We start from the raw sequence: 14,484 nt of genomic DNA on the forward strand, positions 1-14,484 counted from the left end.
GCTAACCCTATCCCCTTCTATACCTTAAAGTGCTGCCAGGAGCAACCAAGTGCCAAGCACTGTGAGAACCCTGGTGGCTGCTGGCTGCTGGATGAGGTCTGCTGTTTTCGCATTTCCCAGCACGTCAATCCAGGCTTGGCGCTCTCAGCACCGCAACCTTGAACCTGAATGCAGCGCCTCTCTGGCAGAGCTCTCCACGTGCCCGTGTTGTTGTTGTTTTGGGTATCGCAAATACATCGAGTGAATCACTTCTCCGCCAGCGTCGCTATATCTACCATGTCTCCGTCAAAACCGTCCTTTAAGCGTTCAGCCGACAACCGATCCATATCTCCGCCTCCGCTGAAGCGCAAAGCCCAAACTGCCATCTCGAGTATGTGCCCATGCTCGCGCTCGTCTTATTCTTGCCCCATTCACTAAGAAGATACATGTGTAGAAAGTGCCGTAGCCAGCTTCTTCACGCCCGCCTCTCAGAAACCGAAAGAGCCTACTGTCTGGTCAGAACGAAGTCCTGACGACAACTCTCCTGCCACCTTACTCGTTGCCAAGTACGACAAGACCGAGCCCGACGCCCCGGCCATCAAAAGGAGGAAGATCGCCGCCTTTGACCTCGACTCAACCCTTATAGCAACAGCGTCGGGAAAGAAGCACGCCGGCGACTCTGCAGACTGGAAATGGTGGCATGAGTCGGTCCCCGCCCGCCTGCGGCAGCTCTACCAAGACGAAGGCTACCAAGTGGTCATCTTCACCAACCAAGGCGGCCTAACCCTCCATCCCGACCCCAAGACTAAAGCCCCCGTCAAGTTCACCAAGAACCGCGTCGCCGACTTCAAAGCAAAATGCAATGCTGTCCTGGGACAGCTCGGGATACCTGTCACATTATACGCCGCGACAGGCAAGGACATATTTCGAAAGCCTCGGCCGGGCATGTGGGAGGAGCTTAAGAAAGATTACAGCCTCCCAGAGGAGGAGATAGATCGGGAGAACAGCATTTTTGTCGGTGACGCGGGCGGTAGGACAGCAGAGCTCAAAGGGCAGGCCAAGGACTTTAGCTGTTCGGACAGGAACTTGGCGAGTAATATCGGGATCAAGTACCTCACGCCAGAAGAATACTTTTTGGGGGAGAAGTCAAGGGAGTTTAAGCGGGATTTCGACCTGGAGAATTTCCCGTTGCCCGAGGAGGAGGAAGAGACACCAAGATTTGAGAAGAAGCACGAGAAGGAGATGGTCCTCTTCGTTGGCCCTCCTGGTGCAGGCAAAAGCACCTTTTTCTGGAAGGAGCTCAAGCCATTAGGTTACGAGAGGGTTAACCAGGATTTGCTAAAGAGCAAGGACAAGTGTTTCAAGACTGCTACGGAGTGGCTCAAGGATGGGGAGTCGGTTGTCATCGGTATGCATACCCTGCCGCCCCCCGGCTTTACACCCTGGAGCATGATAATATTGACCTGACAATAGACAACACGAATGCAGACCCCGATACACGCGCCCAGTGGGTTGACTTGGCCAAAAAGCACAAAGTACCCATCCGGTGCGTGTGGTTTAAAACACCCCTCCATTTGTGCGAGCACAACAGCGCGGTCAGGGCGCTCAACAAGAGTCTGAACCCTGAAGATCGACAGCTACTCCCGCAGCTTGCGTTCAACGGCTTCAAGTCAAGGTTCAAGGAGCCCAAGGACAAGGAGGGTTTCGACGACATCACGGAGGTGGAGTTCAAGTTTAAGGGGTCCAAGGAAGAGTACGCCATCTGGGGCAAGTATTGGGTGTAAGTGCGATGAGTGAAGATACGATTTCACAGGATTGTCAGCAGATGGTTTGTCAGGATATGATCTCTTTCCCTGCCCCATCGGGGCTTTGGGTAAAATTTCCCTTTTCATACCCCTTGGCCCTTCGATCAGGTAGCCAACATTGCTATGCATGAGAATCACGTAAGCCCATCCCGCCAATGCTACCCGAAATGATCAAATCCTGGTGACTACCTTCCTCAACCCAAACGCCTATTTTTTATGCAGCCACAGTCCCAGTTCCTTCCTAATAAAAGCACCAGACAGAAACTCCAAGCAGAAAACGAGCGTTACATACATCTACTTGCCTACTCTCTTCCTGGCTTTCTTGGAGGGCCTGCTGACGGTGCCGTTATTACCACCAGTCCGGCTTTCGGCCAACCGAGCCAGTTCCTCACGGGCATCTCCGTTGTTAACAGACATCTGCCTCTTGAGGCTTGACCCTCCGACGCTCGTCACCTTTTTCCCTCTCCCATTCGCGGCCCTTCTAGTGCCGTCACGATGAAGGATTTGGTGAATTCTTGTCTTGGCCGCCGAGGCTGCCAACCGCTCTGTCTGGGGATCGGGCGCGACCTGCACTTGTTGATCATACATCGTCCAGTGCGAGCCTATTGCCTGGTGATGGTGAGCTGGCCGACCATGAACCGGAGCGGTAGACACATGTGTCACGGGGCGAGATGTCGTCGTCGAGGGGCCGTTGCCAGCTTGAGGTGTCATTGATGAGACATGTGACGATCTCGAGTGAAGAAGACCCTGGAGGGGTGGCCTGATGTGATGACTCGGAGCTGGCCGTGACTGGTATTGGGCCGGGCGTGAGAAGGGCTCCACGTGATCCGCGTGCTTTTGATGAAATTCCTCGAGGATTGCGGCGTCCATCGCACTCATGGGCTTCCTCTTCTTGCTCGGACTTGGAGGGGGACATTGCCAGGGGAAACATTTGGCCGCCGTCACTTGATCCTGTTGCAGGACTTGATTGAGGACTTGGGTGGCGCGGCGCGACTGTCTGATGTTGACGCTATTGGGAGTCTTGAAGGGCCCTTCCTGACGATGGTAGGCGTGGTCGGGCATTTCTGGGAAGGTTCGTCTTTGATGCGGATCCGACTGGCCAGCCCTTTCGAAATTGCCGAGGCGTTTTTATCGACGGCAGCAAGTGAAGGCTTATCCAGTTGTGAATTCCAAGGTCGGAGTGGGGACTATCTTGTGGTCGTGAGAGACGATGTCTGGTAGTCCCTGGTGATATCAGCGATACAGTTGATAAAAAAGATGGGTTGCTCACTTACCGTTGCTGTCGAACAGTCAGTCAAACCGATATCCCGACTCTATTTGTCACTCTCTCATGGGGACAATGAAGCCTCATAATACGCCATTATTGGTGACTACATGCTTGGTGTAGTCGGTATTGTTTTTTGGTGGCCGCTTTGGGTAGGCAGCTGGTACCAAGTATTGTTGGAATACCTGAGCCAATGGAAGCATTGTCGGTTGCCTTGGAAGTTGGTGGTCAGGGCAGGTGTGACGGCAAGACCGCTGGTGGCTCATGCTCTACAAAGCAGCATGAGCTTTCGAAAAGTTTGACTCGAAGGCGAATTGGGCCCTCCATCATTGCGGCGGTGCCCCGGAGTGTTGGGCTCCAGGTTGTTTCATCGGATGTCAGAAGCCGGGGTGGCAAGCACGTACCGCTTCGTGACCTCTGGAATATTATATGCCGGACAGCCAGTTGTACAAGCTGACTTGTCATGGCGGGCAAGCGCATTGCACTCTTGACAAAAGCAGGGAGCCGTGGAGCCGCCGGGAACCGCAAATTCGGTGAGGTTGGCGGTCAACGGAAAGCTCAGCTCGGGCCGCTATCATGGTGCCAAAGTTCGGATGGGCCGCGGCCGGAGACTGGAGACCGAAGAACAATTCCATCTTGCTTGGACTTCTGCAAGGTAACCTTTGAAAAGGTGGTATTGATATTGCACTCTTGACGATCAGTGTCTCGGGCCGGCCCGCCAGGTGAGAGCACGCTGGTATGGATCATGGATACGCTCGCCAACATCAAAGCGGCCTGAGAGGCTGAGTACAGAATCCAGGCATCGATAGCAACCATCTCACCTATCCCATCCCATCACCACCACCACCAGCCTGGCTACCATTGCAATCTGATCATTTTGATACGACGAGACCACAGAACCGGACATCGCCGCCTTGCGGTGTGCATATCAATGATTATCTGCAATGCTATCTCGACATGGCTCGCGAATGCACCCGCTGGTAAGCTGCTATCACCTTCTTGTTGGAAACCCCAGTTCCAACACGGCGGTAATGTCAATGGCACACTCCAGGATCGATAAGCGAGAGCTGTGACACTGACATGTGGTTGTCCCCACACACCTAGTGTACTGGAGCAGGTGGGCGCCTTGTTGGATATCTCTGAAGCTCCCACACTTTCATTTATCTCGCAGAATCTCACAGCTCGCCGATCACAGCAGAGCCAGGGTCTGGCCGGACATGTGATCCGATTTCGCATGATGCTTCCTGATTAACCCCTTCAGCTTTCCCCAGATCTTGTATCTCGCATGGGACGAACTGGAGGGAAAAAGGACGGGGATTTGGATAGTAAAGCCTCCGTATTGTTTTCGTGTGTACGTAGTGTAAAAGTCATTGGAAAGTGAACAAGATGAAAACGATTGGATCGGGAGTCTCCATGGCACGAGACCCAATGCGGGAAGTGGCTTGACCCCTGGTGGCTCGGCACTTGCGGGGTACATGGGTTCGGCCGCCGTTGGCCTCTTGGGCGCTCGGCTTATCGCTAGCAGGGAAGCCCAGTGCAGGCTTCTAGAAACGGAAGGTGGAATTTGCCGTCACCGACCACACAGCCAATTTTTCAGCTCCAGGTCCCGTTCCCCCCAGGACACAGCAGAATCGACAATCTCGACGACAGCTTTTCCCTCAGGTTTCCGTCTAATAGCCCTCACTGAACAATATCGCGAGCAGTGTGTTATTTTTGTTATCTGCTCTTGGACTGAGATCTGTGCCGCCCTCCACTTGACGTCAACCGCGGACCAGGTAAAGCCTCCGGTGGCATCGCGGTGGCCACTTTTCGAGATGGATTTTAGATAAGATACACCGATGGCACGCCTGATTGAGAAGGTGGCATTCGACGTCAAGGTGCAGTCAGGCTCCTGCGTGTGTTTCTTGGCTTCAGTTCTGGTCGACCGATCAGCGAACTTGCGGCGGCATCTCAACGGCGACTGGCCAGCAGCCGGTGGCTTTTCTCGTCGACCTTGCCCCTCGCCCGTGCCGTTCCCACCCATCCGTGCTGCTCATTGGCCAATTCACTGTATGTGGGATAGGGATTCCCGATTCCCAACAAGCACTCTCATCCATGTGTGCCTACCTCCCTTGTAGGGAAAACTCGACCGACACTTGTCCCGGCACCAGTGCCTTAATCGTCGGCCCTAGTCACTTGGCCACCTGCACCTTTCCCGCTGGTGGTTGAAGGTCGAGATCCGCCACGGCCTTCCATGTTTCCATCGCCGCGGTTCCTCCATCCTGGGCGCACAGCGTCTGGCCCGCCGGAAGTAACACCGAAAAGACTCTCACTACTCTATCTCTACCTACCACCCTACCTGCCTACATGCACCACACAACACATACACACAGGCCGCATGCCACATGCTACATGCAACATGCTACATGCCACCTCTCGCCTGTGCCTGCTTGTGGTTCGTCGGTTCCCTGCGTTGCCTCTTCTTGTTCGCTCCGGCTTCTCCACCGACTGCTCTTCCTGGTAATCCTTTTGTCCCTTAAACCTGGTTCCCATGGAGAGACGGGGTCACCGGGATGTCTCGTCAGGTCTCCTCACTGTGCAATTCGCTGATTTCAGTCCCCTCCTACCTGGTATCTCCCGCCTTATCGCCTTATCTAGGGTTACGCTTCTCACAAGCACCACAGGCTCACGAGCCAGCCCGGCCATTTAAAGTTCTACCGTCGCCCCTCGGCGCCTGCACCTCTGGACTTGATTGACCAGGCCAGTGTCTGATTTGGTTCCTCGCTCGCTCGCCGGCCGCTGTCCTTTTCGCGTTCAGTTCACCGTTCCACGAACCACCTTGTTGGTAGCGGACGTCGAGACAGAGCTTGAGCTCTCATATCAGATCCAGTCCTCCAGGCCTCCATCCCTTCCCCGCCGTCCCTACCCTGTCCCTCAGATTGTTCTCTCTTGCCATGGCGACCAACGACAACATCGAGCCCAGTGCTCCTCCCTACTCGGCCCAGCCCACTGCCCTTCAGCAGCAGTCTAGCTCCAGCACCGACATTGGATACCCAGACGAAAAGAACGCCTCGGCCCCCGTTCAGTATGCTGTCGACCCCGAGAAGCAGAGCACCCAGGCTGGCTCCCTTCGCGGCGACGGGAGAAGTTCGCTACCTACCGTCATCTTGCGGCTTGTGGAGAGGTTTTTCTGGAAGGTCGTCCAGGTAGCTCTGTTTATCGTCTTCAGCGTGTTAGTAACCAGAGCACACAAGAGCCCTCTCCGGAGTCGAGTGCACCGAACTGATATGTGATGCCCGCAGATGGTGGATTTATGGCCTCGTCAAGTACCGACACACCGACGGCAAGGGATGGTTGATTCCCTCCTTGATCTACATCGCCATCTGTCTTCGCATCTTCTTCAACTTTGTTCCATCGTCTCTGGTCATGCGCCCTGTGCGCACCGTCTGGAAGCACACGGCTGTCCGGGTGTACGATCGAGTGCCTACTCACCTCCACCACATTCTTGCCGCCTTGATCGCCGTCGCCGTCTTCTTGATCGGCACCTTTGTGCCTGAAGAGACCGGTGACAACACCCGCGCCAACCGGGCCATCTCCGTCTTCGGTCTCATGGTTATGCTTGGTCTCCTGACGCTTACGTCGCGAAACTGGAAGCTCATCCCCTGGCGTACCGTCATTGGTGGCATGCTGTCCCAGTACATCATTGCCATCTTCGTCCTTCGCACAAAGGCGGGCTACGACATCTTCAAGTTCATCTCGGACATGGCTCGTGCCCTGCTCGGCTTCGCCAAGGACGGTTTGATCTTCTTGACGGATGAGGATCTGGCCAACAGCAACTGGTTCTTGACCGGTGTCATTCCCGCCATCATTTTCTTCATCGCCCTCGTCCAGATGTTGTACCACGTCGGCTTCCTCGCCTGGTTCATTCAGAAGTTTGCCGTCTTCTTCTTCTGGAGTTTGAGAGTGTCTGGCGCCGAAGCCATCGTCGCGTCCGCCACCCCCTTTATTGGCCAGGGTGAATCGGCCGTCTTGATTCGTCCCTTCATGGACCATCTCACCAAGGCCGAAATCCACCAGATCATGACTTGCGGTTTTGCGACCATTGCTGGTTCCGTCTTGGTGGCCTACATTGGCATGGGTCTCAACCCCCAGGCTCTTGTGTCGTCTTGCATCATGTCCATTCCTGCCACCCTCGCCGTGTCCAAGATGCGCTGGCCCGAGACGGAGGAGCCCATCACCATGGGCAAGGTCGAGGTGCCCAAGAACGAGGAAGATGAGGAGACTGTCAACGCTCTTCACGCCTTCACCAACGGCTCGTGGCTCGGCCTCAAGATTGGTGCCACCATTGTGGCCTGCCTCTTGACCACGATTGCCTTCGTTGCCTTGATCAATGGTCTCCTCAAGTGGTGGGGCAGCTACTGGGGCATGGTGACTGACCCTCTCCTCGTCGACGAGAACAACAAGATCCTGTCCATCCAGCTCATTCTCTCCTACTGCCTTTATCCCGTCGCTTGGTTGCTGGGTGTGCCCAAGCAGGATCTTCTTTCGGTGGCTGAGCTCATTGGCACCAAGGTGGTCATCAACGAGTTCAAGGCTTTTGCCGATCTCGTCGACCCCAAGCAGAAGTTCGTCGATATGCTTCCCCGTTCCAAGCTTATCGCTACCTATGCCTGCTGCGTAAGTTTTTTTTTTATTTATTTTATTTTATTTTTTTAGTTTTTTTATTCGTCTCAGATCTTGGAGCATGCGTTGGGACTTGACACTGACATGTTGAAACAGGGTTTCGGAAACATTGGTTCCCTCGGCATTCAGATTGGTGTTCTTTCCACCATTTCCCCCAAGCGGTCCGGTGATGTGGTCAAGGTGTCCATTTCGGCCTTCCTCTGCGGTGTTCTGTGCACCTTGACATCGGCCAGCATTGCCGGCATGCTCTACAACGATAGCATGATTGATATGTCGTAAGCAAAAGAAAAGAAAGAAAAATGAAGAAAATGGTGTGAACGTCGCTCCGAACCGTGCAAGGAGACAAGACGCACATGTAATTTATCAATCGTTCAAGATACCCCGGATCGGTTGGATGCAAAGTATTATCAAATTTAATAATAAACACGAGCAATACAAGCTTCCGCGGGAAACGTGAGTAGCTCTGGGGTTGCTTTTAATCAACTCAAAACCCGAGGGGTTGGGACCGGCGAATGACTCATACCGGCATAAACGGATCATTTTCTCCTCCACAAGTTGCCGAAGAGTGAGCAGATACCGGATGAGGCGGCAAGCACATACGAAGCTTCGCGACGCGAGGATCCTCTGGGTGGAGGAGCAAGTCAGAGGAACAAGAACAGGCAACAAAGCTGGCCCTCAAAAACTTTGTCTTCTTTGGGCTGAACACTGCATTGGACGGAGTAGAACCCGTCAAGTAAACAAACCCCTGAATCAGTTGATATGGGGACCGGCCGCCGGCCGCTTTGCTACACGAGAACAACATGATCCCGACCGTCATTACCAAACACAGAACCCACGGGAAGCCTGCCGTCTTCACCTGTCAGAGTGTGAACAAACACAGCCCCGACGACCCTGAACCGATTGTCCCCTCGAGTGCCAGACAAGTAGGCCTCAGACGAGGGCACCATCCGCAGAGCCATGGGCGTGGGGATGCCTCCGCTGAGAAATATGCTGTCACCCTCTGCCAGGCTCAGGGGACCACTGCCGATGAGCTTGTCGCTGTAGGCGTTTGTGCTCATGATGAATAGATTCCTCTGGTCGAGGGCGAGCTGGTTGCAGGTTTTGAAAAAGTATCTCCAGGCTTTTCTGTTCCGTCGGAGGATGGAGATGGCCCTGGTCATTTTTGAGAGGACCGAGTCCCATATCGCTTCGGTGGTGGCTTCGGGAAGGAGGGGGGAAGAGGACGATGGGCCATTGTCATCGTCGTCAAGGGCAAGACTGTCGTGGAGAGATTGGTAGTCGTTCAGGTCGGACGGACGCGAGAGGTTGTCGAGTATCTCCAGGAGCTGTGAGAAGCCCTGAAAGTCGTCTCTGCGGTCGGGGAAGTCTTCCGGTATGTGCCAGTATTCCGGCCGACTGTTGTTTGGCGACCGGACCAAGCCTTCCAGGACGGCGAACTGGCGAGTCTTCCAGGTTTCTTTTGTGTCGGAGCGTCTGGCCCGAAAGAGGTCTTTGAAGATGGTCAGGTGCCAGAAGTGCAATGTGTAAAGGTTTGCAGCAAGGGCCAAGTGCAACTCGGCCCCTTTTAGATGATGCGTGGGTGCAAACGGATGCGAAACCCACATCACCGTGCCGGTGAAGGTCCCGGCTAGTAGAAGAGCTGATGGATCTAGCAGTTGGTAATCGTACCCAGGTGTAATGTCGTAAGTGTTGTTGAGGCGGTACCTTGAGGTCAGCCACGCACTGGGTCGAGGGGTGCTCCAGTCTGGCACCCACGATATGGTCTCAGTAGCACTGGGATCACGTATGCAGGCTGTACTGATACCAGCATCCATCAGCATGATGAGTGCTTCTGGTCTCCATGCAAGAAGATCTTTCGCCAGGGTGAGGTAGGTTTCCGTTGTTGAAAGAGAGTAGTCGGGTGGCGAGGGGCTGGCACCGCAGGTCTGTAAGATGCCGGAGATGGAGAAGGCCTTGTCTTGGGGCTGTGTGCTGATCCGCTCCCGCAGAGCCGCCCGGATGCCATCAAGTGCTTCAGCAACCTGAAGTGTCTCGGTTGCTGTAGCCGAGTCACGAAGCCATGACTGTCCTTGCCCAAAGCCGATCCCGTACCAAACGAGATACAGTCTTCTGGTTTGGATGCCTGCCAATACGGTCATCACAAACCAGACAAGCACGACAGGGGCTCCAGCCCGAAAGCTAGTCAAGACTTGTATCTGCACGAACACCCTCGTCAGATAGGCCCATGCGCCTATCGCGGAGATTAGCCCAATTGCGGCGACGGTCCAGTGAAACAGTCGAAAGAGTAAAGGTGAGTCCCCAAACCTGTCCCAATAAGCAATAATGTCATCTCTCAAAGACGACTTCCTGTTATCCGAGACGTGGATTCGTGAAGATTCAAACCCATTGGAAGGCCGCGGCAGTCCAAGCCAGAGATCAATCATGGACTGCCAGTGGGCTAGGACCGAGGGGCTGACGGGGTATGACGCCGCCGTCTCCTCAAGCTCAGCCATCGTCTTGAAGCTGCCCATGCTATTCTGTGCCATGAGACTGATTGCACTGATGAGCTCTTCCCAAGAGATCTCCTTGGTGCCGCACAGGACGACTAAATGGCGAGCCAGAATCAATTCTTGAAATGTCCATGACCGGTGTATCCATTCGCGATCAAGCACCTGGTCGAGATCAACACTGCGGGTTACCGGCTCACGATGCTTTAACCTGACTACGCATTCATGTTTTTAGCATCGAAGAAGATTCAAAAGACAGGACGCCCCAAGAATGAAGGAGCTCACATCTCATCGCTTCCCACACGGCCTCCCTATACCTCGCAGACTCAGCCCTCGCGGTTGCTGCATCAGGAGCAGTACAGATACGCAGCGGTAGCTGCCTGCCGAATCTTGCTAATTGCGATAGATACTCCATAGCTAGATCACTCCGGTCATTGCCATGTCCCAGCCAAACATAGGTCGACTGTGCTAGGGAGAAGATGTGCTGCATCAAGGGAATTTGGTCAAGTTTTTCCTGTTCATTCTCTTGATTGATGCATATTGAATCGACCCAGAGTGTTGCAGGTGTGCTGTACCCATGACGCCGTCGTATCTGACAGAGGGCCGCATAGCAATTCTCAGTGATGTCGACATGGACGCCATGACATACAATGGTTCGCGTGGTTGGGGATGGCCGCTTCCCGCCCCAGACATAGGAAAGAGCAATGAAAGACGGCCGGCTGTCTTCAAAACTGACTACCCGAAGGTCGCCATGGAGCTGAGGTAGGAAGTTTGACTCGTGGCTGGGAGGTGGCGCCTCGAGCTCCAACAAACGAATGGAACGTGTGTCTGGCGGGAGAGGAAACCGGGAGTACAGTGCATCAAGTGATTCTTTCAGGCTGGTGTTGTCTGACGATCTTTGCTGCTGTTCCATTGAGTCGAGTTGAGGTCTTGGAGCAGCCACATGCATGTTGGCATCTCAGGTGATGGGTGAAGGCGTGCTCGTAAGGCTGTGCCGCTGCGGGGGAGGTTGACGCCAAGCACGGCGCAGACAAGCCACATTCCTTCCAGTTTCTCAGCCCGTCACCTCCCAATGCTTATCAGCCCCCTCCACCGCTTCTTGACGGTCTCTGGCGGTCTAGATTGTTGACCTTGGCGCCCCTTGTCTTGTCGACATTGAACAAGGCGAACGGTCACGCAAGAACATCATGACGCCACGAAGCTTTTTCAGTGTATGATTGCGACTAAACGAGCTGTCTGACCACCTCCCAACTGGGATCTGTCACGAACCCTGAGTGTGGGCCCTGCGCCCACCTGTCCCGCAAGGCATGGGTCTCTTTGTCTCGAGTATTTGAAGCTCCCCGTTTCTCTCTTTCAGTTCCTGAATTGGAACTGATCCATTGTTCTTTTCCTTCCTCGGCTCCTGGCCTCTGAGGAGGTCATTATATTACCACCAAATCCAGTCGCCGTTGTGTTCTCTCGTGCTCACCGAACAAGGGCCTATCAGGCTCATCTGGCTCGCCCACCATGGCGACAACAACAACAACAGCAACAGCGGCAACGGCCACTCCAACCGTGGTTCGAGCTCCCGCCCAAGCGGGCGTGTTCGAAGGCCTCAACCCCTCCATCTACAATCCCGCCGACCCCCTCGTCCTTTTCATCATCCAGGCCACCATTGTCATTGCCCTCACCCGTGCTCTCTACTGGCCGCTGTCCAAGATCCGAGAGCCGAGAGTGATTGCAGAGGTCATCGCAGGCATTCTGCTCGGACCCTCCGTTATGGGCCGTATCCCCGGCTTCACTGATGCCATCTTTCCGCCTGCCAGCATGGCACCCTTCCGACTTGTGGCCAACATTGGCCTTGTGCTGTTCCTCTTTTTAGTTGGACTGGAAATCAACCTGGCATATTTGCTGAGCAACTGGCGAATCGCCTTTAGCGTCGCAGCTCTGGACATGACGATTCCCTTTGGACTCGGTGTGGCGGTGGCATATGGGCTGTACCACGAGTTTGCGGGTGAGCCAGGGACGGCCCCCATCTCATTTGGCATCTTTGCTCTCTTCATCGGTGTGGCGATGGCCATCACGGCGTTTCCAGTCCTATGTCGAATCTTGACGAGCTTGAAGCTGTTGAACACCACCGTCGGAGTGATTGTCCTGACCAGCGGCATCGCCAATGATGTGGTGGGCTGGGTTCTTCTTGCGTTGTGTGTCACGCTTGTGAATGCTGGAGCCGGAATAACGGCGCTGTATGTGTTTCTGGTTTCGGTTGGATACAGCTTGTTCCTGGCATATGCCGTCCGTCCGGCATTCATCTGGGTGTTGCGCAGGACGAAGAGCCTGGAGAACGGGCCGACCGAGGGTGTGGTTGCGCTGACGCTATTCATGGTGTTGGCGTCCTCCTTCTTTACGAGCATCATTGGCGTTCACTCTATCTTTGGGGCTTTCATGGTCGGGCTGATGTGCCCTCATGAGGGCGGGTTTGCAATCAAATTGACCGAGAAGATTGAGGATCTCACTTCTACACTGTTTGTGCCGCTGTTCTTTGCGCTTTCGGGAATCAATACGAACATCGGCCTACTCAACACCGGGACCGTCTGGGGCTATGTGATTGCCATCATTTTCGTGGCCTTCTTCAGCAAGTTGGCTGGTGGAACTCTGGGCGCGAGGTTGAACGGGCTGGTCTGGAGAGAGTCTTTCACCATCGGCACGCTCATGTCATGCAAGGGGTTGGTTGAGCTCATTGTTTTGAACATTGGCCTGCAAGCCAAGATTTTGAGCACAAAGACCTTCACCATGTTTGTCATTATGGCTCTCGTCACCACCTTTTCCACGGCCCCGTTGGTCAGCTGGCTCTATCCACCCTGGTATCAGCAGAAGCTCGACCTGTGGAAGAAGGGCAAGATAGACTGGGATGGGAATCCGATCATACCAGCGGATGGTCAAGACTCGGAGGAAAAATACCGCAAGGGGGATGTGGCCACCCGTCTGCTGGTCTATCTTCGAACGGATGGCTTGTCCTCTATTCTGGGGCTCATCTCGTTGTTTACTTCCTCCTCTGCCCCAACACCAGCGGCCAGTGCCTCGTCAGACAACGAAAAGGCAGCCGACCCCTCCACCGCTCACACAGATGAGCAGAGGCCACTTCGCATTCAAGGGTATCGTCTGGTGGAGCTGACAGACCGCAATTCTTCCGTCATGAAAGTATCCGACATTGAAGACTACGCCTCCCACGACCCCATCGTCAAGGCCTTCGGCACCTCCACCGCCAACAACACTTCCCGCGACGTCATCGTCTCTGGACAAATCGCTGTCGTCCCCGAAGAGGGATTCGCCGACACCCTCGCCACCCAAGCCTCCAAAACCAACAGCGACCTGGTCCTCGTCCCCTGGAGCGAGACAGGCACCATTTCCGAAATCCAAAGCTTCTACTACGGCGGCAACTCCAGCATCAAGGACAACATGCTCGCGAACAAGGATTTCGCCGGCCTCGTGACAGACGTCTACGAAAAGCACAGGCACCTCGCCGCCGTGGGAGTCTATGTCGACAGCTCCCTCCTCAGCACCAGCCACCCCCGGTCAAGGATAGGCGACGACTCCCAAGCAACAAAGACGGGAATCACCCGACAACTCACCCGAGACGCGACAGGTGTCAGCCTAGCCGAGGCCCAAGACATCGGAGCAGCCAAGTTTCACTCCGCCGAAAGCAAAGGCCCAAAGGTTGTCCGTGTGCTCTACAGAGGAGGTGAGGACGACCTCTTTGCGGTGAGGCTAGGGTATCAACTCGCCCAGACCGACAAGGTCGTCTTGGAGGTTGTTATCGAAGCAGCGGCCAACCGCGCCGACAGTGAGATGGCCACGCTCAAGTCGGTTCTTTCCGAAAGTCTGGGCGACAGGGTTGTCTACCTTGATGCTCAGGACACAGCCGAAGCGATTCAGAGCTTGCTGTCGCCATGCAGGCAGGTGCGCAGCTCGCGGTCGGTTCTGGTGGTGGTGGGGAGGTCTGTTTCGTCTTGGTTGGCATCTTCTGTTGACGCGGGCCCGTCTTCTTCCGCCGCGGCTGAGCTGGCTGCCGTTCGCAAGGTTCTTGGGCTGAAGGCGGCACGTCTCGCTGCGGAGGTGAGGAAGGGAGTAGGGGACAAGGCCAATGTTAGTCTGCTTGTTGTCCAGGCCAAGACTACCCCAGCGACGACGACGACGACGACGACGACTGCGGGCGAGGGAGGAGTATCTGCCTTGAAGCGGAAACCGAGTACATATTCGCAGGAGAGTGGTCATGTAGGAGCGTAATTTGGAGAGATAACATCCAGAT

At 54.8% G+C, this 14,484-nt stretch overlaps 5 protein-coding genes across 5 annotated transcripts; 3 read left to right on the plus strand and 2 right to left on the minus strand.

The window, feature by feature from the left end:
- The first annotated feature begins 126 nt into the window (after positions 1–126).
- Positions 127–1,923, plus strand: pnk1 (DNA kinase/phosphatase Pnk1). The gene is made up of 3 exons (XM_062912846.1): positions 127–370; positions 434–1,387; positions 1,453–1,923. Exons 1-3 carry the CDS (start codon positions 169–171, stop codon positions 1,761–1,763), a joined length of 1,467 nt encoding a protein of 488 aa, XP_062763789.1. The 5' UTR covers positions 127–168; the 3' UTR covers positions 1,764–1,923.
- A 155-nt stretch (positions 1,924–2,078) lies between these two features.
- On the minus strand, positions 2,079–2,846 carry QC763_502488 (uncharacterized protein; the record flags this gene model as incomplete). Its single annotated transcript, XM_062912845.1, has 1 exon — positions 2,079–2,846. The coding sequence occupies one exon, from the start codon at positions 2,844–2,846 to the stop codon at positions 2,079–2,081; it is 768 nt and encodes a 255-aa protein (XP_062763790.1).
- Positions 2,847–3,779: 933 nt separating this feature from the next.
- Positions 3,780–7,989, plus strand: QC763_502480 (uncharacterized protein; the record flags this gene model as incomplete). Its single annotated transcript, XM_062912844.1, has 3 exons — positions 3,780–6,259; positions 6,330–7,704; positions 7,807–7,989. The coding sequence occupies exons 1-3, from the start codon at positions 5,982–5,984 to the stop codon at positions 7,987–7,989; spliced, it is 1,836 nt and encodes a 611-aa protein (XP_062763791.1). The 5' UTR covers positions 3,780–5,981.
- A 2,430-nt stretch (positions 7,990–10,419) lies between these two features.
- QC763_502470 (uncharacterized protein) lies at positions 10,420–10,686 on the minus strand (the record flags this gene model as incomplete). The annotated part of the gene is made up of 1 exon (XM_062912843.1): positions 10,420–10,686. One exon carries the CDS (start codon positions 10,684–10,686, stop codon positions 10,420–10,422), a length of 267 nt encoding a protein of 88 aa, XP_062763792.1.
- Positions 10,687–11,702: 1,016 nt separating this feature from the next.
- On the plus strand, positions 11,703–14,462 carry QC763_502460 (uncharacterized protein; the record flags this gene model as incomplete). The annotated part of the gene is made up of 1 exon (XM_062912842.1): positions 11,703–14,462. One exon carries the CDS (start codon positions 11,703–11,705, stop codon positions 14,460–14,462), a length of 2,760 nt encoding a protein of 919 aa, XP_062763793.1.
- Between the last annotated feature and the right edge of the window lie 22 nt (positions 14,463–14,484).

Source organism: Podospora pseudopauciseta (genome assembly GCF_035222475.1).
Source record: "Podospora pseudopauciseta strain CBS 411.78 chromosome 5 map unlocalized CBS411.78m_5.2, whole genome shotgun sequence".
Classification (NCBI taxonomy): Eukaryota; Fungi; Ascomycota; class Sordariomycetes; order Sordariales; family Podosporaceae; genus Podospora; species Podospora pseudopauciseta.

Bases quoted from the DNA above. Each gene is read 5' to 3' on its own strand.
- pnk1 (XM_062912846.1), top strand. From the start codon at position 169: ATGCAGCGCCTCTCTGGCAGAGCTCTCCACGTGCCCGTGTTGTTGTTG. The intron at 371-433 runs GTATGTGCCCAT...ATACATGTGTAG, and splicing joins AGCCCAAACTGCCATCTCGA to AAAGTGCCGTAGCCAGCTTC. The intron at 1,388-1,452 runs GTATGCATACCC...ACCTGACAATAG, and splicing joins TGGGGAGTCGGTTGTCATCG to ACAACACGAATGCAGACCCC.